The 27,795-nt window shown below is 38.0% G+C and overlaps 1 protein-coding gene across 1 annotated transcript in view; it reads left to right on the top strand.

Annotated features, from left to right (window-relative positions):
- Positions 1 to 27,795, top strand: part of Dnah5 (dynein axonemal heavy chain 5) — a 316,139-nt gene that overhangs the window by 174,039 nt on the left and 114,305 nt on the right. The window contains 11 exon segments of the mRNA XM_019208553.2: positions 4,214 to 4,360; positions 7,083 to 7,324; positions 10,379 to 10,555; positions 10,896 to 10,975; positions 10,977 to 11,068; positions 11,847 to 11,989; positions 12,670 to 12,804; positions 24,091 to 24,213; positions 24,366 to 24,579; positions 25,967 to 26,190; positions 27,270 to 27,468. Of these exon segments, the coding sequence (XP_019064098.1) occupies positions 4,214 to 4,360; positions 7,083 to 7,324; positions 10,379 to 10,555; positions 10,896 to 10,975; positions 10,977 to 11,068; positions 11,847 to 11,989; positions 12,670 to 12,804; positions 24,091 to 24,213; positions 24,366 to 24,579; positions 25,967 to 26,190; positions 27,270 to 27,468 (1,776 nt within the window).

Below are 27,795 nucleotides of genomic sequence, written 5' to 3'. Positions count from 1 at the left end.
TCCATTTTGATTTGATTTTGGTACATGGTGAGAGATATAAGTCTAGTTTTATTCTTATGCATGTGGATAGCCAATTTTTCCAACATAATTTGTTGAAGGAGCTATTTTTTCTCCAGCATGTTTTTGTCTCCTTTGTAAGAAATCAGATGGCTGAAGGCACATGGTGTTATTTTTGTGGCTTCTGTTGTATTTCACTGTTCCTCACTTCTAATTTGGTGCTGATACCATAATATATTTGTTACTGTGGCGTTGTAGTATAACTGGGGATTTGGAATTGTGATGCCTCCCACTTTGCTCTTTTTGTTCAGGGTTGCTTTGATTCAAAATATTGAGCTTCTTCCAGTTCTATAGAAATTGCAGGGTTGTTTTTTCTAGTTCTGTGTTGTCAGTGTATTAATAGGGTCTGTATTAAATCTGCATATAACTTTCGGTTTATGGCCATTTTAATGATGTTAATTTGCCCTATTCAGAAACAGAGGATGACTTTCCATTTTCTTTCATGCTCTTCAATCTTGTTCTTTAGAGTACTATAATTTTTGTTATAGAGGTCTTTCGCCTCTTTGGTTAGGTTGATTCTATGTTTTTAATATTTTTTGAAACTCTCATGAATGGAATTATTTTCCTGATTTCTGTCTCAGTGGGTTCATTATTGGCATACAATAATGCTATTGATTTTTGTGTATCGACTTGGTAAGCTGTCACTTTGGTGAATTAGTTTATCTGTTCTGGTGGAATATTTTGGGTATTCTGTGTAAAGAATCCTGTTATCTGAAAATAAAAGATAATTTGACTTCTTCTTTCTTATTTGTATCTGTTTTATTTCTTTCTCTTGCCTGATTCCTTTGGGTAAAGTTTTGAGTACTGTATTGAACAGGAATGATGAGCGTAGATATTTTGTCTCATTCCTGATTTTAGAGGGCATACTTTCCATTTTTCCCACTCAGTATGATGTTGGCTATGAAATTGTCACACGTGTTTTTTTATCAGTTTGAAGTAAGGTCCTTCAATAGCTAATTTCTTTCTATTTTATTAGTATATGTTTGCAATACATGGTAAATACATTCACTGTGGAGAGGTGTTACATATACCATCTTGATCCTTTTTAATTCCCCTTTCTTTTTCCCTCCTTCTCCGGGTACCCTTCCTAGCTTCACAAAGTGCATCTCCCTGTTTCCTATTGTCACAATGAGTTTTGTTATGAAGCTATGTTGGATTTTGCCAAAGGCTTTTCTGCATCTCCTAAGATGAACATGTGATTTTTATCCTTGCTTCTATTTTTGTGGTACATTACATTTATCGATTTGTGTATGTTGTGCCATCTTAGTTTCCCTGGGAGGAAGCTACCTTGGTCATGATGTATAATCTTTTTAATGATTTTCTGAACTCTATTTATAAGTATCTTATTAAGGAGTTTTTACATCTTTGTTTATCAAGGATATTAGCCTGTAGTTTTCTTTTTGTGTTGAGTCCTTATCTGTCTTGATTGCAGGGTAATGTTGGTTTCATGGAGTGAGTACGGAAGCATTACTTCCCTTTCAATTGTATTGAAAAGTTTGAGGATTATTGGTGTAAGTTCTTCAAAGTTCTACAGTGAATCCATGGGGTGCAGAGCTTTTCTTAATTGGCAGAGTTTTTGTTGCTGCCTCAATTCCTTTGTTTATTATTGGCCTTTACAGTTTTTAAATAAAAACTTATTGGTTCAATTTTGTTAATTTGTATGTATCTAGGAATTTATCCATGTCTTCCATATTTTCCAATTTATTGGAATACAAGTTTTAAAAATAGTTACTTATACTCTTATGGACATCAGTGGTGTCTATTATGCTTTTGCCCTTTTAAATTTTAATTTTATTGATGTAGTTTTTTTTCTGTCTTTGTTTTGGTAAGTTTGGTCAAGCTTTAATCAATCGTATTTATCCTTTCAAAGAATCAACTGTTTGTTTCATTGATCCTTTGCATATTTGTCTCAATTTCTTCAATTTCCACTCAATCTATAATTTCTTTCCCTCTACTAGTCTTGAGTTTAGATTGTTCTTATTTTTCTAGGAACTTGAGGTGCATCATTAGGTTACCTGAGATTACTGTTTTTCTATTGTAGGAACTCATGGTTATATGCTCTCTCTTAGAGCTGTTTTCATTGTGTCACACAGGTTCTGGTATGTTGTATTCCCTTTGTCATTTGACTCTAGAAATTTGAAAATTTCTTCCGTGATTCATTGATCATTCAAATGTAAATTATTTAATCTCCATGTGTTGTATAGTTTATGGTTACTTTTGCTGTTGATGCAAGAGGTCATTTCAATATCTTTGTATGTATTGAGATATGCTCTATGACTTAAAGTATGATCTACTTTGGAAAAAGTTCCTTAGTGCTAAGAAGAATGTATATCCTGCTGTTGTTGAAGGAAATACTTTGCAGCTATGTTAAAACTCTTTTTTTCTATGGTGTGGTTTCTCTCTGATACTACCTAGTTATTTTTTAATTTAATTTTATTTTTTTGGTCCAGTTGACCTGTGAGAATAGGGTATTAAAGTTCGCTGCTGGAATTGTATTGATTCCCATCTGTCTTTGGGAGACAAACAGTTTTTCCTTATGAAATTTTGTATGCCAACATTCACTGCATACATATTTTCAATTGTTATCTCTTCTTGGTAAATTGTGCCTTTTACCAATATGTAATGTCCTTCTTTGTTTGTTCTGATCAGATTTGTTTGAGATTAACTTTGTCAGAAATTGGAATAGCTATTCCTGATTGCTTTCGCTATCTGACAGCATAGAGTATCATTTTCACTCCTTTCATTTTCAGTCTATATGTTTTTCATGGATTAGGTATGTCTCTTGCAGGAAACATATAGTTGGCTTTTTTAAAAAAAAAAAAATCTAACCTACCACTCTTTGTCTTTTGATTGGATAGTTAAGATCATTAACATTGAGTATAATTTCTGAAGATATTTACTGATTCATGTCATAGTATTATTTTCCCAGTGCTTGATTAAAAAAATTCTTTTTGTGTACTCTCTCCATGATCTTTATTCTTTCCTCTGGGATTTTTGGTACTTTTGACCTCATGGTCTCTCTTTTGGCTTCCCTTGAATATTTTTTTGTGATGCTGATTTGGTGGTCATGACATTTTTAGTTTATCTTTATTGTGGAATGGTCTTTATTTCTCCATCAATTTTGGAGAATATTTTGGCAAAATATAGTAACAGGGATTGTCAATTATTTTCTTTTAGTACTTGAAAAACTTCATGCTCTCCTGGCCTTTAAAGTTTTGTAAGGAAATGTGATGTTAATCAAATGGGTTATCTGTATGTACTTTGTGTTTTACTATTAATAGCATGTAGTATTCTCTCTTTGTTCTGAATTTCTGTGATTTTATTATGTGTCACAGAGAGGTTGTTTTCTGATTGTGTATATTTGGGGTTCTAAATGCCTCATTTTCCTGGGTATTTGTCTCATTCCAGAAAAAAACTTTTAATCTGGGCACCCTGAGGCCAGAGTGACATATAAAATATTCTCCATAATGGGTTTTAATGTAACATCTTTTCTAATGTGCATATCCTAGTGTGCTTGAATTTGTTAATCTTTTACATAATTATATAATATTTCAGCATCTCCTTTCATCATTTTATACTTTACATCTTATTCACTTTTTTGCTCATTACCTACAGTCCTTTATTTGGAGAACTCTTGCCTACTTAGTAGTAGTTTTAGGACTTGAAAATTTAAATGCAGTACATGAGGTTGAGTAGAAAAGAACATCTTTGTTTTGTGCAAAATTCATTTAGTTTAAATTTTCCCAGGTAAGCAAAGAAAGGTATCATCTTAAAGCTATAATAGAAGGAAGCATCTATCTCCTAGCTGATATTTCAGGCACATATTTTAATCTAGTATGTTAAAATAGAAGATCTTTGAACTGTGAAATTTTGAGATCTAGATTATAGTATTACCTTCAAAATTCCAGTATGTATTCTTTTTCTCCCCCAAGCAATATGCAATTTTCTTTTATAGAAGTTAAAAAAGTGCTTTAGTCAATAAAGTGTAATGAGGCTAATTATAACTTGGAATTTAGTAAGACATGTTTTCAGTGTAATTTTGCCTTTTTAATACTTGGAGTACTTGCTGACAGTACAACACAAATTCATGCAATGTTGCTTAATCATGGCTCACCCTACATCTAAAATGTTTGAAATTTGGGTTTATTTGGCATAGATTGTGGAAAACCACACCGGGAAATGAGGATGAATCCCAAAGCAATCACTGCCCCACAGATGTTCGGGCGGCTGGACGTGGCCACAAATGACTGGACTGATGGGATATTTTCTACCCTTTGGAGGAAAACTCTGAGAGCTAAGAAAGGTAAAAGATGAATTGCAAGTATTATTTTTAGTATATGATTCTAAATAAAATCCTTGGTGATTGGGTAGAACTGTGTTTTCCACACTATTATTATATTAAGACTGAGATGTCACAAATCCACATATTTGTCCATGGTAAAATAATACATTTATCGATTGATGCATTTAAAATTATTTTTTGAAAAAATATTTTTGAAATAACATTTATGTATCCTTGTGATATCTTAGAATATAATAGATGTCAAAAGCTACTAAAGAAAACTGATAGCATCAAATAAAGTGACTATTATCAAAACTATTTTCACTGAATATTTAAAAAATGTTACTTTTTTTTGAGTACAGTTTATTTGAAAAAAAAAATGGACTAGCCCATAAAATCACAGAGATGATGAATTTCTTTGGGGAGAAATTTATACATATAAAAAGTGGTGTCTATATTGAATTAGCATATTATTCCATGTAGATGGTAATTGGCTATTTAAGCAAACAAATCAAAGGCTAGTGGTTCACTGTGAGTAGTCTCTCACCTATGGATGCTGTACATTGAACCCAGTGTTCTCAGACTATAAGTTCATGGTATCATCTTTCCTCTCATTTTGTCTTTTCAATTCTGAGTGGATAGAAGAGAGCCATAAGGAGTTCAGTCAAGGGTACAAGAAGAATACCACTGAGAAGGAGGAGCTTTCAGGAGTTACTTCCGGGGTCTGATCTTTGGGCAGCAGGGCTCTGTCCATGGCCGTTTAAGGTGGCTCCATTGAACGAATATAGCTGATTGACCTAACATCAATATACCTGATTGACCTTCTGTTGGGAAACAAAAGTGTACTTGTGTTAGAAATCTTTTCACCGGAAAGAAATGGAATCTTTTTCAGATTTGTTCCAGCAACCCAATGTAAACGCAGATCCAGTGACCAAAGATTACTTCAGAGAATAGCTTGGAGTGGGGTTTTTCCTTTCCCCATAAAAAGGAACAGAGCATTCTCTTTCACAAGTGACTCATGATTAGATCAACATTTTCCTTTCATTGCTAATTCAGTGAGCTTGATTACAATTTTCAAAGCCTTTCATTTGAAATAGAATTTTCACAGTGATTCTACAGCAAAGAGCAGTCAGAAACACAAACTTGGTCACAATGTTGGTAAGAGAAACCAGTCGTTAGAGAATCAAGGAGTCAATTGCTTATATTTACAGTTATATTAATACTGAGCATTGTGTTGTGTGTGCTGTTTTCTCTACCTTTGATTATGTCTTTAAATAACTTCTGTCAGGTTTTGTCCTAGGACTCTCCTGAAATTATGTTATCAAAGACTCTTGTGATGTTCAGTGTCAAACACAGACTGCCAGTTTTCAGCGTAGTCCTGCTCCTAATGACATCTGTCACAGTTGATCACTCTTCTTTCTGAACCTTCCTCCCGTGGCTTTAGGAATCCCCTATCCTGTGGACTCCCTTTCCACCTCCGCTTTATTGAGATGTTTGGAAGAGGGAGGGAGGAGCCAACAAAAAAGACCTCACCAGAAGTTGAAATGTTGCATCCCCTTGCTCCTCCCACTTCCTGTGTCTCTACAATTACCTAGAAGAAACTTACCCAGTCTCCTGGCTTTAATGCTGTCTCTAAGCTGATGGCTTTCACATGTGAATTTCTAGCCTTGACCTCTTCCCTGAGCTTTCAACTGAGCAGCTTTCTTAAGATCTCTGTTGGACATTAAAGTGAAAACCAGAATTTATTTCATAGCGCTCTCTGTCTTGTCTCACTGTCTATTGCATTCATCGATCTCTCCTTTTCTCTTTCTGCCAGCCAAATTCAACCTCTCACTGTTCTTGGATCATATTCACTTTTTTTTTAGTTCCTCTGGGCTACTATAATTTAACACCATAGACTAGATGATTTGTACACAATAGATATTTATTTCTTACAGTTCTGGAAGCAGGAAGTCTGGTATCAGGGTGCCAGTATATCTAGGTTCTGGGGAAGCCTTTTTCTGGGTTGCAGACTACCTACGCCTCTGTTGCATCTCCACATGGCAGAAAGGGCAACAGAGCGCTCTCTCTTATGAGAGCACTAACCCCATTAAAAAGGCTCCTTCTTCATTACTTAGTTACCTTTTAAAGCCCCCACCTCTGTGGGCATTAGGATTTCAACATATGAATTTTGACAAATTCAAGTTAATTAGGATAAAAACTTTCAGTCTGTTGTATTACTCTAATCTTGTTCCTGCTTTAGGGTTTTTGCAATTCTTCTCACTGTCTGGAAAATTTCACTTCTAAATCTTTCCATCATTTTATTTTCCTTCTGGATTCTTTCACTGACTACCATACCAATAAACAATGCTCTATCCCCTCAAGCTGCTTAATTCTCCTATATTTTTATCTGTTCATTTTCTTGATTGTCATCTCTGCCCCTCAGAATATGGACTCTGAAGCAGGACATTGTTTCACTTACCACAACAACCCCAGATCCTAGCATGGGGCTGACACACACATGGTCCTTTGTAAACACTGCTCAATGAACAAATACTTTTTGGCTTGATTATGGTCCTCGTACTACTCTTATGAAAAGAATTTAAAATGTCCTATTGCTGAAATAATCAGTGAGAACAAAGCTTTATTTAAAACTAATAAAAACTATATCAAATTATAGTAGTTATTCACACTTTACAGCTGTATTATATATATGCCTGTATCTATACCATGCCTTCTCCCCTCCTTTGGTGGGGTATTCTAGGGGAACATATCTGGATAGTTCTTGATGGTCCAGTTGATGCCATCTGGATTGAAAATCTGAATTCTGTTTTGGATGATAATAAAACCCTAACTCTTGCCAATGGTGATCGGATTCCTATGGCTCCAAACTGCAAAATCATTTTTGAACCTCATAACATTGACAATGCTTCTCCTGCTACCGTCTCAAGAAATGGAATGGTCTTCATGAGTTCTTCTATCCTTGATTGGAGTCCTATTCTTGAGGTATGATTGAATCCTTCTTTCATATAATTAAAAAGGAAAACCGTTCCTTTAGCATTCTTTGAGTGTGTGCACCAGTTTTTCTGCAGCTGGCAGTGTAATTGCCTTTTTATGCTAATGTTTCTGCAAGACCCTTGAATGTGCAGGGACTTTCAAACTTTGATTGCAGCTCATAGACTTCTACAGTCTTCCTCTAATCACTTTGGAACTGTGATTTCCAGGTAAATGCCAGCCCTATGTGAATCAATAATCCTGCCAAACTGTGTCTGAGGCCCAAATAAGTAAAAATTTAATTCATTCAGTTTGGGGCTTCGTGGTATTTTTAAAAATTCATTCACATAAAGTTTGAGAACAACCATTTGGCATATAACTTGAAGACAACTTGTTAAAGTGGTCATTGTGTATATCCAAATTGTATCAGTAAACTTAGTAAAAAGAAATAAAAAGCAAAGTAAAAGAGCAATGTAAGAAACAGGACTGAGGGATTTGGTAAAGGAGTAACAGAGGAGGGCTTTGGGAGGGGATAGTAAAAGTGATGAAGTTATGATATGTATATGTGCTAATTCCCCAAGAAAAATGAGACTAATATGTATCTCAACATATTCTGATAAAAGATTGAGAAAAAATAGTTACAGGAGAAAATAAAATTCAGTGACCATTGATCATGCAATCAATATATGTTAGAATCTCCTGTACTAAATTTACAGAATGAAAATTATGCTTCAAGAATAAAAAAGTTATATGTAAGGATTTTTCATGAGATTCAGTAGTCATAATATTATTTTAAAAGTTAAACTTCAGAACTGATATTTGAGGTGATGGCTCTCTTCAATTCATGATGAGGTATATTATTTTATTATAGCCAATATGTTTTAGAATACATTGATTAGATCTAGATTATAATTAAATGTCTTATGTACCTACATAACTTACTAAATCCCTACTATAATGTAAGGCAAGATGTTTAGTAGATCAGCCATGTGGCAAAATTTTTAACATAGTCAAATTTACTATTTTCACTTATATCAATTTTCAAGAAAATTTTGGCTTGAAAGCACCCTGATTTAAATAAAATAGATGTTCATTTTATATTGTCATTACTTTTTAAAACTTTCATTTCTAGGTGGATGTACCCCAACTTTATTATTAATGTCTTTCCAGAAGTCACACAACTCTGAGTTGCCTGAGGGTTTAGTTTTGGTAAAGTGGGAAGATGTGAAGGAGGAGATTATATGACAAAATGATACCAACATATGGGTGAATGTGTCCCTAAAAATACTAACAAATAGTTCATATTTCATAATTAAATTATCCATTACAGAGAATAAAGAGCAGCGGTTCTATTCATTTATCTATTATTTATTTATTTATTAATTTTTATTCATTAAGTTTATTGGTACATTTTTAGGTATACAATATAATGACATTCGTCACTGGGAATCTGTGCCTTTACATGATATTTCTTGGTTCTTATTTTTTTCCCATTCCTCTGAAAGCAGGGGTTTTTGACCTGAGCTTTGCAAAAGTAACCACCAATGTTTTTAAAAAAATAACATGATTGAGTCCATCCCAATTCTACCAAACTAGAATCTTTGGGGAGGAGACCCAGAACTTGTTTTTAGAAGCAATACAGTAGATATTTTGTACATGGCCACACTTGGTGACCAAAGATAAAGCTCACTCCAGGTGAAGCCTTATGAGATTTCCCCCGAAATATTTCAATTGCATAAAGGTTTTTTAAAGAAACTCTTTTATACTACCAAGGTAATGAATAGAGTTTACTCTTTATAAAAGAAGCTTTCGTTATCATATCAGTATCTAGACCAAGGCTGCATAGGACCTTTCTGTCAATTCTGTACCTTACCTAGCAATATTTTTATATGCTTTTAAATAATCCAGTTTCCTCTTGGACATGATCAGGAGGCAGCAAGACTCACCAAGAGCCACTGTAGAAATGTTCTGAGGAGAGCAGGGTGTTAGGAGGAAGACCCTTGGAGAACTGTGCAGGTGGGGTGCTGACAGCTCCAGGCCCCCAAGCTGGTGACCCGTCCAGAATGTCATTGTTGGTCCTGTCACCTTGAAAGCACTACTCCTGCTTCTGTGGAGGCAGATTCATGGTAAACTCATGAATTAATGAATAATTCAGAATCAACACCTTAGCGCTGCTGTTCACAACCCTTGATTGTTTCTGAGAAGACTGAGGTGAGGAAGGTGCTATCTCTTCACCCAGAGGGAGCTTGTCTCATCTGAAGAACATGTTAGAAGGCAGTACTTTGTTAGAAGACGTGTACTCCCCAAGGGAACTAAATTCACATTTTCCTGAATATGCTTAGATATTTTTTCTTCATTGCTTGTTGATTAAATTGGAAAAAAGGAAGCAATGAGTTGTAAATTTTTGTTTTCCAGTTAAAAAATCTGGGTGTGGATTTCCTTTGTTCATCATTTATTCCTTTTCTTGCTCCAAGTTATTTCCATGTATATGGGCCTCTTTGTTTTCTTCTACCCCATTTCAGTCAAGATCCAAGTCTCCCTCTTGGCCTCAAGACCTGAATATGTACATACATAGAGTAGGAGGTGAATGTGTGGATTTTTTTTTTTTTTTTTTTGGTTTTTTTGAGACAGGGTCTCACTATGTAGTTGAGACTGACCTGGAACTCACTGTGTAGCCCAGGCTGGTCTCAAACTCACAGCAATCCTCTTGCCTCAGCCTCCCGAGTGCTGGGATTACAGGTGTGTGCCACCATGCCCGGTGTGACTGTATGCATGCTGAGCTAAACTCTCTGGATTTGAATTCTGATTTAGCAATCTACCAACTGTGAGATTCTGGTCAGGATACTTCACATCCTAAAGCCTCAGTTTCTCCATCTATAAAAGGGGAACAGTAGTTCCTACTGCAGAGAATGACACCGAAGATTAGGGGCTTAATACATGTCAGAGTCATCACACTATTGCCAATCGATATTAGTATTATTGTTATTCATGGATGCTTTTTTCAAAACGCTCATCTAGTCACTGCGCTCCTAGGCCTAACTGATCCGGTCATGTGTGAACTAACAGGGTTTTCTTAAGAAACGCTCCCCTCAAGAAGCTGAAGCCCTGCGCCAGCTCTATACCGAGTTCTTCCCGGACCTGTATCGCTTCAGCGTTCAGAACTTGGAGTGCAAGATGGAGCTGCTGGAGGCCTTTGTGATCACGCAGAGCATCAACATGCTGCAGGGCCTCATCCCTCCCAAGGTAGGGCTCCGCTCCGGTTTTCCCCTGCTCGCTGGGGCCCTGTGCAGAGAGCCGAGGCAGGCTGAGATTGGATGTGTCAGAGCTGGGGGGGGGGTTTCCACACCATCGAGCCGTGGATCCGGAACCTAGTTGCTGGTTTAGGGCAGTCTCGAAAGTGTCTGTAGTTTACTCTGAAAGCCAGCGAGGCGTTCCTAGGGAGCATGCAGTTCCTCATCTCAGCCCCCGTTTGGGGCCCTTCCTGAAGTCTTGGGGAAAATGACTCTTCTCCCTCCAAGTTCTCTCGGCAGATTTCGGTGTGAACATCCAGTAAGCACAGCAAAGACTGTGTTTGCCTCTCCAGGAGCAGGGTGCGGAGGTCGGGCCCGAGCACCTGGCCAGGCTGCTGGTCTTCGCCCTGCTGTGGAGCGTGGGGGCCGCACTGGTGGCTGCGCTCTGGGCGTGCACAGCCCGCGCACCTGCCGCCGCTGGACGAGCCCGGAAACTCCGCCTTCGACTACTTCGTGGGGCCCGACGGTGAGCCGCCCACCGCCCGAGTTACTTTCCTACTTTCTAGGCGTTGTTTTTGAATGTAAACTCTTGACTGTGAAATTAAGAGCCAAGAATGTTGGCATGTAAAGAAAGTTCATACAGTAATGGGTTCGTTTAAAAATATTTGTGCCCCAAATGCGTATTTCCCCCATGGTTACCGATACTGTGGGATGGAATTGTAGTGAATTAAGGAACGCTGCAAAGGTGTCTGTGTCAGGCCCATTCCAGACATTCATGCAATATAATCAGCAGTTTATGTGATTATGCATCTTACCACAGGAGTGTCTATCGATATAGGTCTTTATATTTATCTAAGTATCGATACTGCTCTGTATGCTTTACCATTACTGATTGTGCACTCACAGAAAGTGCATGCACACGTATAAGAAACACACACATATATATTACTCTCCTAAGTGTATTTGCCATCTCCTTCCTGATGAAAAGCGTGTGAGATTAGACATCACTACATAATTAATGAATTGAAGTGTGTGTTACTGTCACACTATCCTGTGTGTTTACATTCCTCACCTTATCGAAAACCTACATGTTCTCAAAAAGCACAATACTGAGATATTTCCTTACATTTCCTATTACCCTTTCAGTACAGTTCCTGGACATTTTGACTAAGCACGTTTGACATACTGTGCTTGAGATTTGTAGTTTTAATTATCTGTATTTCATTGGGGTTGCAGGGCTCTCTGCTCTTGGCAGCGGAAGTTAGCTTACTGACAGGGACACGTGACCGTTCTCTTCCCATCAGGCACCTGGCTGCACTGGAACACTCGCATCCAGGAGTATGTATATCCACCTGACGCCACGCCGGAGTACGGCTCCATCCTGGTGCCAAATGTTGACAACGTGAGGACCGACTTTCTAATTAAGACCATTGCTAAGCAGGGCAAGGTATGGCTTTTTAACTTTTATTAAAAATAGCATATTTTAAAAGGTCACTTGAAAATACAAAGCACCTGCATTTATTTCAGAATCATTTCTGTTGCCATTTAGAAGAAATGAAAATATGACCAAAATATACTCTTTTTATCATCCTCCAGTGACAGTATTAGAGCCCAATAATCATAATTCATAAGTAGTATTGATTTCTTGTGTATTGAGCAAAAGTGAATTGTGGCTTATTTTTCTGAAGGAAATCTTTCCCGTTTTATTATTGACCTGGTTTGCTAGAACGGGTACAGGAAAGTACAGAAGCCTGGGCGACTAAATCAATAGCAGTTTGTTTCCTCCGCATGGTTCTGGAGGTTGAGTCCATGGTCAGGCTGCTTGCTGGCAGGATTGGATGGGTTTCTTCTGAGGATGCTCTCCTGGGTTCACAGAGGGCACCTTTTTCTGTCTTCCTATGGCCTTTCTCTGTGTGCACATCCAACTTCCTTCTCCCAAGGACAACAGTTAGATCGGATCAGGTCCACTCTAAGACCTCAACTTACCCAAGTGTCCCTCATGTTAGAAGCCTCATCTCCAAATACAGCCACAGGCTGTGATACTGGGGTTTGAGACGTCAGTATGGGGACAGGCATAACTGGACGCACAACATTTTATTTCATTTCTTTCTAACCCCTTTATTTCAGGCAGTGCTGTTGATTGGTGAACAAGGAACAGCCAAAACAGTCATCATCAAAGGATTCATGTCAAAGTATGATCCTGAAAGTCACATGATCAAAAGTTTGAACTTCTCTTCTGCAACCACCCCATTGATGTTTCAGGTACTGACTTTTTGGTACTGCTCATTAAAACGAGTTTGTGATGCACTGTGGAGGTCACACCACGTCTCTACTCATCTGCCTCTGTTCACAGAATCCCACCTGAACTTCCACAGCCATGAAATAGTTCCGACTTGTCTTCTATCACTTCTGTTATTCACTGCAATAGGCTCTCTCGTTAGCTGTATTGTAACATATAATTTTTTTTTTTTGGTACCGGGGATCAAACTCAGGACCTTGTGCTTGCAAAGCAGGCGGCTGCACCACTGAGCTAACCCCCCGGCCCTGTAACATAATCTTGAATTAGGGAGGAATGTCAAGTGCACATAAGGTTCCACAAACCGCAGTACTGTTTAAAATATAAGCCTGTGAATGTGGAAAATCCTAAACTGAAAGATAGATCATTTAGCCTCCTGCCTAGACCCTCCTTCTATGCTTAGTATGTTTTTGTTTTTCTAGCCCTTAGACCAGAGCTTTTGCAATCATTTTCATAGATCTTTCTTGAATCCAAGTCTGTCCTTCTGTGCATGTGTGTGTGTGTGTGTCTTGCACATCTTTTTCTTCACGCCCCCATCACCTCTGTGTAATCCTCTTTTCATGATTCCACTCCAGGGTGCTGCCATGGAAGAATGTTAAATTTTTCTCGATTCAGTTTGAATTCTCTTCCAGTCTAGCTTTTACAGCCCTTCCAACTCTCTGTTTCCTAAATTGCTGCTCTTCTTTTGTTGTTCCCTGACTTCCAGCAAGGACTCTAGGATGGCTCCTGTGAACAACCGCAGAAAACTATAAAATCTTAGACTTTTCTCACATGAAATATTTAACCCTAACATTTCATACCATATTTTATTGGAGTGACACAAAAACCTTTCAAATTTGCATTTACAGTGGCTGTTTTTTAACAGTCCAAAACTGTGCAAGGCTTTCTTGTAACCAGAGAAAGAATTCTAAATGCCAGTTCATGATTCAAGCATTTTCAGATGTTCTATAAGATTTTTATTGGAACACAAGTACATTATGGAAAGATTTACTTCATAAATTATAAACAGATGGGAATTATTTAGAGGAATCCAAACTCAAGAAAATGCTGTTTCTGATGAACTTGGTTGTTCTTTAGCTGTTGAAATGAAATGATCAGGGTGATGAAAATAGTGAAGGGCATAGTTAAATCATGACTTTTATCACCTACTGTAGTTGGTGATAGCAGAGTGCCAATGTGCTAAGAACATTGATTAAATTTCTAAATAAGACTGTCAACTTCATTAGAATCCTCTGTTGGAGGTGGAATTTCCAATACTGGCCAGCCTGCTACAAAATGAGTAACATTTATCCAGCGTCTTTGCAGGAAGATCTAGACAAAAGGTCAACCTCAAATTGCAGAGAAGCAGCAGTGGTATTTTTGTGTTTTGAGCACAGCACATTAAATTATCCTAGGCTGGCAAGACGTCAACATTATACATAGTCTGTTGCTACTGTTCTACATTGAAAGAATTTTTGTTAATTTTACTTTAGGAGAACATTCTTTTTAATGATTATAACCTTATTTGAGGACGAATGTTTTTTAAAAATCAAAATGTGATATTTTCCCGATTATGTAGGATACTTATTTAGCTATTTGCACTTTTTGAGACTGCCATAAATCTTTAGGCCTGTATGCAAATCTGACAATAAATCAGAGCCAACGCAGACTTCCTAGGGTATGGGCACAGCTCCTTATGAGACTGTCTTACTTCAGACGCCAGCCACAAGCTCAGACCAGCTGTCAATAAGACACTTCTGACCGAGAGTCTATAAGTTCGCTGGACTCATGACCTCCCTGCTTCCATAACTTACTAAAAACACTTCAATAAGTCAGGAAAGTGCAGTGCTTCACATTGTGGTTTCTTATAAAAGCAAAATAGCAGTTATCAGCACCAAGGAAAGATGTACAGGGCAAAGTTTAGGAGGGTCCCAAATGCAAACCTTTCTTGCTGTCAGGATGTATGACCCTCCCGAGTGCACATCTCCAGCCAGGAAGCTCCCTGGGCTTTTATTGGGTTTCCCTTGCATAGGTGTGCTTCACAAATCATTGACTGGGCTCAATCTCCAAGTCCCCTTCCCTCCTGGAAGGTCAGCTGATAGATGACTTAAAACTCCAACCTTCTAATAACAGACTAGGCTTTCTGGCAGGAATCTCAGGACTCATATGAATATGGTTCTTTCATGTCCAGGGTCACATGAATAACAAAGATATTCCTGTTACTCAGCAAATACTAAGGCTATCGGTGCTCCTGCTAAGGAGCTAGGAACAGAAGGACACCCAAATTATTATAGAATAAAGCCTCATCACTGTATTTTTCATTAACAGCTCTGATATTTAGCCCCAAAAGCTAGAAAAGATCTGTACTTGATGCCTTTTTAACATCAGATATTTATTATAATTTCCTGGAATATGCCACGTTACCTAGAGAATCTGTTTATTGTTTGATGTACAGATTCTTGAACCATGTGATGCCCTATTGATGTATAATAATGAGGAAAATGATTTGGAGACCAAAAAGCCCGTCTTCTTTGGTGTGCCCTTAACTGACTCATGCTGCTTTTGCCAGATTCCTTCTTCTCCTTCATGGTGAAGGTGGTTTCATCCTGTGACCATTTCCTCCCCTGTTCCAAAGCATTTCAGGATCATGGGTTTTGTTTCGTGCCCTTGCCTGTTCTGACTGCTAAGTATCAAGGCTCTTTGTTAAGCGAGGCTCATTAGCTTTAGAAAGCTTTCAATTAGCCAAACTGCTGTAATTAACTTTCTCACTGTGATTTTCAGTCATTCATACTGAACAGGGCTGATGGAGCAGACCATTTGTCTCTGAGTTTCCCACTTCTCTGGATCCCATCCGAATTGAAATTGCAGAGGAGCCAGCACTGTGTGTCCCTGTCTGTTACTGTGATGGTGCGCTGTCCTGTCAGGAGCACTCATCTCCTAGTCAGCTTGCTCCCGCTAGGGTTCTCTTTGTTTTCTCCATCCCGTTCTTCTCAGTAGGTAGACAGTATGGTCCTCTTTGCCAGGCCAATTGACTTCCAGTGTCTCAGATTAATAACTGCAACCACCATGTCACTACTCAAAGCATCTAGTTTGGAGAGAGAGAGAGAGAGAGAGAGAGAGAGAGAGAGGGAGAGGGAGATCTACTGTAAGCTGGAATTCCTTTCAGCTAAGATTTTTTTTAGGGGGGTACTGGGGATTGAACTCAGGCCCTTGTGCTTGCAAGGCAGGCCCCAGAATATACTAAGCCATCTTACAAGTGGTTGCATAAGCATAGATTTTAATTTTTAAAAATGAAGATTGAAAAGCCTGGAAGGAAATTCAGTATTTTTTTCTTTTTATTGAGTTTATTGGTACAATCTAGGTATACAATACAGTTACATTCATCATTGGGATTTTGTACCTTTACATAATAGGTCTTGATTCTCATTTTTTCCCCTTGTCCTTGCCCTCCCTCCACCCCATCTTTCCCTCCCCATTTATAAACACTTTATTTCCATTTTTTCAGTTTCTCATATTTTTTTCCTCTCCCTTATTACCTTTCCCCCACCCTTCCCACTTTCCCTACACCTTTAGCCCTTTACTTCCCGTTTCACATTATTAATTATCTCATTAGGATCCTGTGTACTGTTATAGTTTTTCACACCACAGAAACTATTTGGTATTTCAGTTAAAGAAATCTCTGTATGAACATTAAAAATAGGGAATCCTAAAATAAAACTAAAAAGGAAAGTAAAAGAGAAAAGGCAATGATGTAAGATTAAAATAATCCTTAATTCTGAAGATGAAAATGGTCCCTTAACATATTTAAATTGTTTCTTGCTCTTGTAGTCTTATCTTATTCTTTTCATTATTTAGAGAATACTTTATTAGTTTCTGTAATCAAACCCATGTAGATATGACCTTACATATTTAATACAGTGCATTACACCTGTACAAATGGAAAAAAAATTTAAAAAATTAACATTTAAAAAAATAGCATTTCAACACAGTAAATTGGGATAACTTTTTCCAAAGTTGAGAGCACCATTAAAGTTTCCAAAAATTCAAGTTATATATATATATATATATTTTTTTTATTTATTTATATAAAAAGACCAATAATAGCAGTATGTTATACATCAATAGCAGCAACAGCTTTTCCAGGTTCTGCAGTCATCTGAACAAAATTATAGACATTCAGCACATTCCATTAAAAAAACAAAAACAAAAAAACAAAGAAAAGAATAATATCCAGAAAATAGCACAGTTCTGTTGCTGTTGTGGTACCTAGCACCATTTTTTTTTATTAGCATCTTAATCATCATCTGGAAAGAGAACATTCTACAGTAATATCATTAAATATAGCTCTGATAAAGCATGGTCACTACATATCATAAAGCAGGTACAAGATATTTTACATTCACAGAGGTATGATGCAGTACTGTCCTACATCAACAATACTAGAATCAGTTTTGGTTTGAAATTTGCTTTGTCTGAAAATAAGATTACTACCCCTGCTTTTTGCTGGGCTCCTGTCACATGGAGAATTGTTTTCTATCCTTTCACTTTCAGTCTATGGGCTTCTTTTTGCACTAGGTGTGTTTCTTGTATATAACATATTGTTGGATTTTGCTTCTTATTCCATCCTGCCAGTCTATTTCTCTTGATTGGTAAGTTGAGGCCATTACATTGATGGTTATAACTGATATGTACTGACTTATTATTGACATGTTATTGGCCTTTTGCTGACTCTTTGCTTTTTCGCCTTCTCCTTTTAATTTCTTGCCTTGCCTATTTGATTTGCTCTCTTGGGCCTCATGGTGTTGTTGCCTTCATTGTCTTTTTCTAGGATCTTGTTTAGAATTGCTTGTAGTGCTGTTTTAGTATTCATGTAGTTTCTCAGGTGTTCTTTGTCATGGAAGTATCTTATTTCCCCATCCATTTTGAAAGAGAGTTTTTGCAGGATACATCAGTCTAGGTCAGAGGTTGTTTTCTTTTAGTACTTGAAATGTCTCATTCCAGGCTCTCCTTAACCTAAAGGTTTGTGTTGAAAAGTCTGCTGTGATTCTGATGGGCTTTCCTTTGCATGTGATTTGTTTCTTTTCTCTTACTGCTTGTAGTATTTTGTTCTTCTGTTGGGTTTCTGGGATCTTGATTATTATATGTCTAGGTGTAGATTTTTTTTGATTGTGGATAGTTGGGGTCCTATATGCCTCAGTTATCTGATTGTCAAATTCTTCCCCTCTGTTTGGTAAGTTTTCTGTCATTAATTCTGCGAACAGCTTTTTAAAGTCATTTGTATTTTCTCCTGCTACTTCATGTATTCCTATCAGTCTTATGTTATTCTTCTTTGCTTCATCTAGGAGTTGTTGGATCGATTTCTCATGACCCTCTACTGTTTTTAATAGACCCACAGACATTCTCATCTTCATAACATCAGAGAAAACAGCTCATCAAATCAACCACAATCCTTTATCCCAACTGATACCATCAGCAGCACATTATGATCAAGCACAACTTGGAAAGTGAGCACCTGTGATAGTCACTAGCCTATCACCCTTAAACCATTTGAATTATATTGAAATCAAGAAGCAGTCCAGAACAAGTCTGCAGTGAACAAACTTTTCAATATAGTATATTTACCATTTAATGGCTCAGACAGAGCTAGGACGCAAGACCCCTGATCTCAGTTACCTGATGGCTGAACCCCATGACGCTGACTGACCTCGGGCTGCAAGGCCCAGATTGAGTTCCCCAACCTTCTGAATGGTTGAACTCCACACTGTTCTACTACAGGTTTCCCACACCCTTTCTTTAAAGATGTTCAAAGTTGGGAACTCAGAAAAATGCCCTTTATGACCACCTCTGCCTCTGCAGAGTGGGTCCAAAGACTGGCACAATCAGGAGGTCTGAGAGTGCGCGTGTGTGTGGGGGGAGGAGTTATGGAGGTTCAGGGGTACCTTCCTGGCGCTGGAGGATGGCGGCTCCAGGCGGGAGAGGGCTCAATTTTTTCTTTTTTCTAGATCGAGAAACACTTTTCTGAAGGACATCTTAGCAGAGAATTAACCTATGGAACATGTAACCAGGAACATGCTGGGCTCCCGAGACCCCTCCAGTCTTGTCTTTGTCAGCTGCAGGAGTCCCCGTGGTCTTAGAGATTACATTGGGCTGGTCAGAGTACAGTTTGATGACTGGTTTTAATGGAATTCCAATATATAATCGGTGTACATATCTTTTAATGGCAAGGCTGTCCTACAATGTCGTATTTCACTCTTTACATTAATACACTTTTTGGAAGGATAGTGAAGCACTATGTGAATTCAGCCGGTAGCTGGCGGTGAAATCTAAAATAGACACCCAATCCTGGTTTGCTCACCTGTGCCTGTTCAGCTGCTTCCTCCCATTGCGTTTTCTTTAGCCTTATTAGTACTCAATCAGCTGATGTACCACTTGGGGCACTGTGTACTTTTAAACTTCCAGTTATGCATCACTGTATTTTTCACATTTTTATCCATACTGATTTTACGTTTTAGAATTACTGTTGAGCACATTAAACTTTGCTAATGTATGACTGCTTTCATTTGCTTCTAGTGAATCACAGCAAAATGGGACGATATTAAGGCAGAGAATAAGCTCTCTATTTTTGTATTTGAGCTAGTAGTACACATATGAAAACCTAAAATTAAGTATATTTTGTATTTCAATTTGATTGTATATCATATTTATGAAAAATGACTTAGACTTCCATACAAATAATAAAGCACCTTTACATTTTTTGTAAAATTCTTTTTTCATATATCATTTATGCATAATATCTTGTTGGATGTACTTATATACCTATACATAACATACATGCATATACATATAATATATATGATTTACATACCTTTATACATGTTCTTCTAAACTGTGATTCAGAAATATTTTGACACATGGAACCACAAGGCTAATATGTTAGAGAAACAATCGTTTAACCTCTTCTTTTCTGCCTTTAAACTCACAGCTGTTGTGTAAGGTCAGTATGCAGATTTTATGCTGTGTTTTGTTGTTGGAGACACTCGTGTGAATGGTGAATCCAAGAACTCTGCAATGCATAAGCTCCTCAGTTATAGCACACCTTGCCTAAACTGCCTCCGTTACACAGGTCCTCCCTTATCTGGCTAGGGAAACAGACACATGCACAGCTAAATATAGCCTATGTGCTAAGTGCCATGTGTGGTGTAATGCAAGGACTATAAAGCCCAGAGGAGAAAGGAATTATTTTTTTTTAGGGAATTAGAGACATAATGTAATAAAAGAGTTGTCCACTGTCTGGAAGAACTTTAATATTTATGTCAATTTTAAGAAGTTAAAAAAGCAGAATTGTCTTTTAAGAAATTAATTCAGAAAATTGAATTGGCCCTGGGTTAGGGGTCCTGACTTACCACAAAGAGTGAGAACATTTCTTACCTCCATTCCTAAAAATACTCGGTTCTCTAATTACCTAGATGTTATATCTTAAAACATCACGGTTGCAACTGGGATTATTGTTGGTGTCTCATGTCTCTGCAGATAGACGAGATCAGAATCTTGTTTATGGATTGTATAAGACAATATCATGCTAATGAGGATTCTTCATTTGTAAAGTAAAGTTATTGTTTATTCCCAAAGAAGCATAGATTGCCCTTAGTCCAATCCTGTTAGAGATTTCAATTTCTAAATAATCAATAGCTGGCCTCAAGGAAGGGACGTTTATGGAAGATCACTCATCTAAGTCAATATTTCACAGTGTGTTTGGCTAATGCTAATTGGGAGAGATTTTGCAGTGTTTAGACATGGCTATTCTAAGGAGTATATAAAGAAGATTCCCATAATGAAGTCTGTAAGCCAGCCTGTGAGATGAGCCTTACTTCATGGTGTGTGTTTTATTTTTATCTGAGTACAGTAGACTTAATTAAAGATGGGAGGGATTGGAACATAGAAACTGAGGACAGTCTAGAGATGAGCCTGGAGGGGTAAGCAGCCCATGCTGTAGAGTCCTTAAAAGTCACTAATGAGAAGCCCTGGAGGATTCACAATGCCCACAGGAAGTTCGTTCTTGCTTTCAGTTGGAGAACAAGGTGGGAGAGAGATGGCTGTACTCAGAACTGAGAGGACACAGTAGCAATAAATCCAGCAAATTCCTTCAGAGGGAGGTGGGGCTGGACCAGCATAGTAGAAGCGGGAGTTGAGATGACATGGATACGTCCACAGTATGGTTAGGCAGTGAGACCAGTGGAACTTGTGGCAGGTGAGTGGCTGTTCTTGGAGCAGAAGCATAGGGGAGAGAGAGAAAAGCGAAAGATGATTCTGGGTTTCTCGTATTTATTATATATCAGATATTTTCCTGAGAAAATATTTAATAGCTGACAGTTGTCTGGACACTGAGGATGGAATGAGGAATTAGATCAACAAAGAACCTGAGCTCCTGACATTCAAGAGAAGATCAGAAAGTGATCTAATAAATGAATATTCCTACTGGGTTTTATTAACTGTGTGAGGGTCTATGCCACCAAGACAATGGATGGGATGGAAACACAGAGCAAAGAGATTGGGGAGAACATGGGCAGAAGAACACTGCAAAGATCATCCAACAGTAATTCTTCACATAGATTTTATTAGTCAGTATTTTGTGGCAAGAACAAAGTACCCAAGATAATAAACTTACAACAAGAAGTGGTTTATTCTGCACATGTTTTCTTGAGATCCAGTTCAGGATTGGGTGAATTTATTGCTTTTGACCTTTGATGGTGTGAATTTCAGAACAATTGCTTATACCATGAACCAAGAAGCAGAGAGAAACCGAGACCCCTGGGGACCCCTAATCTCCTTTGAGGGCATCCTTCCCGTGACACAAAGTTGTAGAAATCCACAACACCTCCCAATCCTTCACCCTTGTAACCAATCCTTCAACACACAGACCTCAGGGGCCCCATGCACACACTCTAACCTCAAGATTGGGTTATTGGGAAGACAGAGAATTTAGATAATGTTTTAAGTCATGTAATACAGATATTTTATATGATTTATAAAGAAGCATCTAGGATTGACTCATGATAGGGATGGCAGTTTAAGAGACCATGACATTGATCCCCATGAGAAACACAAATAACTGAATAAGGGTAAATCATCGTTTGGTGAGGAGGAGATACTTAAAAAGGCCTAGGAATAAGAGAGTGCATACCTATAATCTCAGTGCTGTGGGAGAAGGACTGCAAAGTCAAGCTCCATCTGGGCAATTTAGTGAGACTGTCTCAAAAAAATAAAAAAGAGGCTGTGGTTGCAGCTCAGTGGTAGAGTACCTTCAGTTCATTGCCCGGAGTACCTTCGATCCTGGGGACATACAATGGGGAAATGTTTGGATGGGGGGGTTAGGTAATTGATGCAGATCTCTGCTGTGCGCACCTAGAAGAGAAACAGACTTTGTGGTAACTAAGAAAGAGAAGTTTAGATTTGGCTATGTTGTTTTTCTGGTGCTCTGGAGCATCCATGCCTGCAAGTCCAGCTGCAGATGCCGGTCCAAGGAAACACCTCCAATAGAAGATGCAGATGTTTTGTTTCAGACTGTAAGAGGCCTCATCAAACTTCATGACTCACTAGATTACTATGGATTGGGCAGCAATTTCTGAAAATAAAAGGAAGTTTGAACTTCTGGGCTCACAAGCTACTTTACATTTCTCGCTTTGTTTCTGTCTACTTGGTTCTTTTATGACATCTATAACTTACTAGTCATTTTAAGGAATTAGACTCGTAATAAAGGTGAAGAAAGGTAGGTGTGAGGGTATTTTCTCTTCCATTCTAATTATCCCACCTGTGGCTTTTAGCTCTTAGAAGGCCTCACAAGACATAAAATCTTCACACACCAGAGAATTCTCATTAACAGACATAGAATGTCTGGAAGGCTCTGGTTTGCCATAGGAGGTTGTCAGGAGATTATTAATGGGCTTATGTGTTTAATTTATTGAAAGCAGAGCTAAATTTAGCCTCGTGCATTAAATGGTATGTTTTTATATCGGGAATATGAAATTATTTTTGCAATTGTTCTGATTCATGGGAGATTTGTTTTGTAATGAGTTGAGATATATTTATGCATATTTCCATTAAAGCAGGGAAATTTTTCATATATCTTGCTGTTAACGAAAATGATAATGGAAACTTAGAATGCATGATTACCGTGAAGATTTCCAAAGATAGACATGCATTTTTGCATGTGTCTTGTTGTATTTTGTGGTTGTATCTTGATAATTGAAGTTGTTTTTAATTGGTTTACACTTTAATCATGAAATAATTTTTTTTGGATAGGAGAATCCATTTTATCTCAACATACTGGTGCCTCTTCCTATCCTTCTACATCATCTCTAAAATGATTTAAAATAACACAGCAGCAGATTCCTACAGTGATGGGTATCACACGAGGCTTTAAGATTTTGAGCTTCTGGAGTAAGAGAACTCTGAAGCCCTTTCTATTTTTTCCTCTGTGCTAAACTCTGGTTGTCTAGTGCGTACATTTAAAATGACTTTTAGATTTCCAAACTGTATTGCACTACTACAGGAATGAGAAGACCACTGTCAGGAGTTGGAGGTCCTTCTCTATCCTCTGTAACACTTCAAGTATCCCTTGCATCAGTTTCTGTGTTCTTTTTCACATTGCCAGGAAGGTTTTTATAGAGCACAGAGTGGCCTTTTCTATCGCCTAATCTCAGAACGCAGAAATGAGAGAGGAGAGCCGAGTGGACGTTGTTGTCTCTCTCGTGTTGGGTGATGAGAAGTGATCAGTGTGATTGCCCAAAGTAGTGGTTCTGGGTTGTGTTGCAGAAGCCAGTTAGCATCCTTCTCATTGAGGCCAGCAGCCTTCAGTCGGACAGGCCCTGCAACTTGCAGTGCAGACTGAACAAGCTCCTTGATAGCAGCCCTATTTAATATTGCCTTTCACTGTAGGAAACTTTTGACAGGACTAGGACCTTTGAGTAATGGAAGCTATACTTCTCTTACATAGGTACAAAAACAAACCAAAATGAATGGGAGAGACTCATCCATTCAAAACTGACATTGGTTACAGCTTCACTTCTTCCTAAATTAAACGGGATTTCCAAAGGTCAAGAACATTATGCAAAGTAATTTGTGTCATTCTGACTTATTTGCCAGAATTAAGGAGGAGATTTTGATTTTTTCCCTAAGCAATTCTTGCGAGGTCTGATGTTCTGTTTTTTCATTTTGCTTTTAAACAATACCATGTCACACTCACAGACATCTCTGTTGGCTTTCCTGTTTAACAGAGGACAATAGAGAGTTATGTGGATAAACGCATGGGTACAACATATGGCCCTCCTGCAGGAAAGAAGATGACTATTTTTATTGATGATGTGAATATGCCAATAATCAATGAATGGGGAGATCAGGTATATTGATTCCATTGTGTATTGTTTTATTTTTCTACTTTTCAACATCCCATTCCTGAATTCTAATAAACCCCACCCTGTAGCCAACCTCACAGGTTTCAGTGCTGGGGGCACGAGGAATGGCATTTAGTTCTGAAACTTGTCATTCTTAGGTTACCAATGAGATCGTCCGGCAGCTGATGGAACAGAATGGATTCTATAACCTGGAGAAGCCTGGGGAATTCACCAGCATTGTGGACGTCCAGTTCCTGGCTGCCATGACCCACCCCGGTGGTGGACGCAATGACATCCCGCAGAGACTGAAGAGGCAGTTCTCTGTCTTTAACTGCACCCTGCCCTCGGAGGCTTCCATGGACAAGATCTTTGGTAAGATGCGTGTCAGTGTGACATTCCTGAGGTGTGCTTGCTGAGCTTCCTACCAGAACCTTCCCAGCTGAGCTCAGCCCAGAAAGAACACTGGGTGACACCCTATCTATTGCTTCATCACTTTCTAGCAGTGCATTTTGCTTCCTATAGAGATTTACTACAGAGATACACAGACCCGGATGCTTTAGTGAGTCTTTTGTACCTGTTTTTCTTACTTACATATTGGTTGCAAACTTCTTAAGAAAGAAGGTGACATGCTCAGTGAACATTCAGTGAACATGGGGATGAGATGGTTTCCTCACGGAAGGGTGGTTACTATAATTCTGTGTTAGAAGTATGTGTATCTGATAGTTTAGCCGACCCCTATGATGCTTTTGACTAAAGAAATGAAGAACAGATAAGATAAAGGCAGAAAAGAGACCCAGTCTGGTCATCAGAGCAATGGGCAGGACTATACTCAATTACTGACTGAATAAAGTGACATAATATAATGGAGGAACCGCTAGCCTAATATATAACTGTATGTATTCAGCTGAGTAACACAAATGCATTCATGACTGATTTTGGAATTAGTCTTTGCAGAAAAATAGTATGAAGTTATGGACACCTCCTTCTTAGGTGTTAATTTACAAATTCTGAAGCTGCTACTGAGAAAAACTCATTAAATTTGACCTAATTAATTTCTGGAAGACAAAAATGTCATCTTAGCACCCTGGGCTAGTACAGTGTGGCAGTGATCTGCCTTAGAAACATCAGTGAGCAAGGTTTGGAAATCAAGCAACATTTGAAGTATGTAAACTTGGAGACAGTCGATTATGGAGGAGATGACTATTATCACTTTTCTGTTGCCTGCAGAATTTTGCACATAAAGTATATAAAATATTTTGTAATACTCAAGAAGGCAACAAAATGGAGAAATCATAGAGAATGTTTGAAAAGATTTCACTTGTCTTTTTCTATATCTGCTTTATATGCTTATCAGTTTAATAACCGGTTTAATAACATTGAATTAGTGCAGCTGGGGTAGTCAGTGATTCCCTCCTCTCCCTCTCCTCTCTCTGCCATTCTTTCTTTCTCTCCTTTTGCAGTGCTGGGCATGGAACCCAGGCTTTACAGCAGCTAATCAAGTGCTCCACCACTGAGGGGTATCCCCAAGCCCTCACTAGCATTTCTTAATCAAGTCTTCATTATTTTAAATTACAACTTACTTGAACCTATAACTATCTTTAGATGTTTGGGAAAGAAACAGAACATTAACACATACTTTTTTCAATATGTGGCTGTTAAAGTCTAATTTCATTTGTGCAAAAGCTGTTACAGTACTTTTCATTCTAAGTGAGCGTCTTTGAATGATGAGTCAAAATGCTGTGATTTCCTCCTCTCTCAGGTGTGATCGGAGCAGGCTACTACTGCACCCAGAGGGGTTTCTCAGAGGAAGTGAGAAATTTGGTGATGAAACTGGTGCCTCTCACACGCCGACTATGGCAGATGACCAAGATTAAAATGCTCCCTACACCTGCAAAATTCCATTATGTATTTAACCTTCGAGATCTTTCTAGGATCTGGCAGGGGATGTTGAAAAGTACTTCAGAGGTCATCAAACAACCAGATGTAAGTGATCCTTTCAAGAGAAAAACAAATAACATTGCTTTTTATCATGAATCCTAAGTATCTTTATTAATTTATTTTTTACATGAATTTTGAAAATATTTTGGGTTCTTTCACCGTGCATATTCCTTTTGTCACTGGTTTTCAACTAATGTAAGGAAAAAGTAAACTCATCAGAAATCTTCTATTAAAATTTTTAATTAAATTAAGTTTATGTTTAGGAAAATGTACAATTATTTCCTAGTGAGTAGAATAAATGAAGCAATTAACTTTGTTTTCCCATCACAAGATCTTTTTCTTATACTAAATAGAATAATCATTGATTTAATTCTGTAATATAGACTTCATATTTTAAACTTGGCATTTTAACTTTAAGAAGTAGTTATTTTTATAAATAAACATTCAGAATGAAAATAAATCGCTTTATTGTTAATCACCCACAATCTTTTCGTTCCATGTAACAAGTTGCACTAAAAGAGTTGTGTGCATTGGTGAAATTGGAAAGAAGCAGCAGAGTAGAAAAATTCATTTAATTCAAAAATGAGCTTTTGTATATATGCTTGAATACGATTGTCCCTAGGTTTTAAGGGTTTTCTTCAAACTAGACCTGTTATGTAAACGTCCAGTATGTCAAGGCCTGGTCAAGTGATATGAGGAGGCTGGCCTGCCTCCCCATCTTTCTTTCTGTTTTTTTTTTTTTGTTTTGTTTTTCGCACACTATATTTTATACTATTTCCTGGTCACATGAATATAGGTATCTTTCTCAAAAAGACTAATTAATCACAAATTTAAGACTTCTTCATAGAATTTAGTTTGCTGGTTGATCAGAGAGATTTTTATCTTATCTTATTTTATTTTATTTTTGCCTAGCGATATTTTCTTTTTGAGATTGCAAAGGGATACACTCTACCTTTCTTTTAATATACTTGAGTGAAATTAAAGTGAAGAGAAATTCTTGAAATTCTAAACTTTTTAAAACGTTGCATTTTAAGGCAAGAAAGATGATCTCTGTAATATCTCAACTTGAATTTACAATTATGGTGCAGTGGGGTTTTGTGGTATTTTAACAATACCTTCCACAGGAGCTGTTAAAGCTGTGGAAACACGAATGTAAACGTGTGGTAGCCGATCGCTTCACTGCGTCTGAAGATGTGACCTGGTTTGATCAGACTTTAGTAAGTTTGGTAGAGGAAGAGTTCGGTGAAGAGAAAAAACCGTTGGTGGATTATGGAATCGATGCTTATTTTGTGGATTTCTTGCGGGATGCACCTGAAGCTATAGGTAAACTATTAAAGCCTAGAGGGAAATTCTCCGGTAGGATCCCCAGAAAGGAGTCTTGAAGAGAGACGTTTCACCTAGTGGGGTTGAGTTTCTGATTAGGAGACTTTACCGAAGCAAGCCTGGGACATTGTAGGTACTCAGCAAGTGCAGAATGAAAGGACGGCCACCTTGAGTTCATAGATGAACTAGCTTTGTGTTTGCCACGCCTGGGTGACAAGGTGGAATATGGAGGAGGTAGGGCAGGCTAGAAGAAAGTACCCAGGACTCGCAGTCTGTCCGAGGTCTGCTGGAGGAAGCGTCCAGCACACATTAGCTGGGGTCTCAGAA

The sequence above is a fragment of the Fukomys damarensis genome, unplaced genomic scaffold (genome assembly GCF_012274545.1).
Source record: "Fukomys damarensis isolate Sample0158 unplaced genomic scaffold, DMR_v1.0_HiC HiC_scaffold_1, whole genome shotgun sequence".
NCBI classification, from domain to species: domain Eukaryota; kingdom Metazoa; phylum Chordata; class Mammalia; order Rodentia; family Bathyergidae; genus Fukomys; species Fukomys damarensis.
The sequence above is the reverse complement of the archived record's forward strand: the minus strand, read 5'-3'. Positions and strand labels throughout refer to the sequence as shown.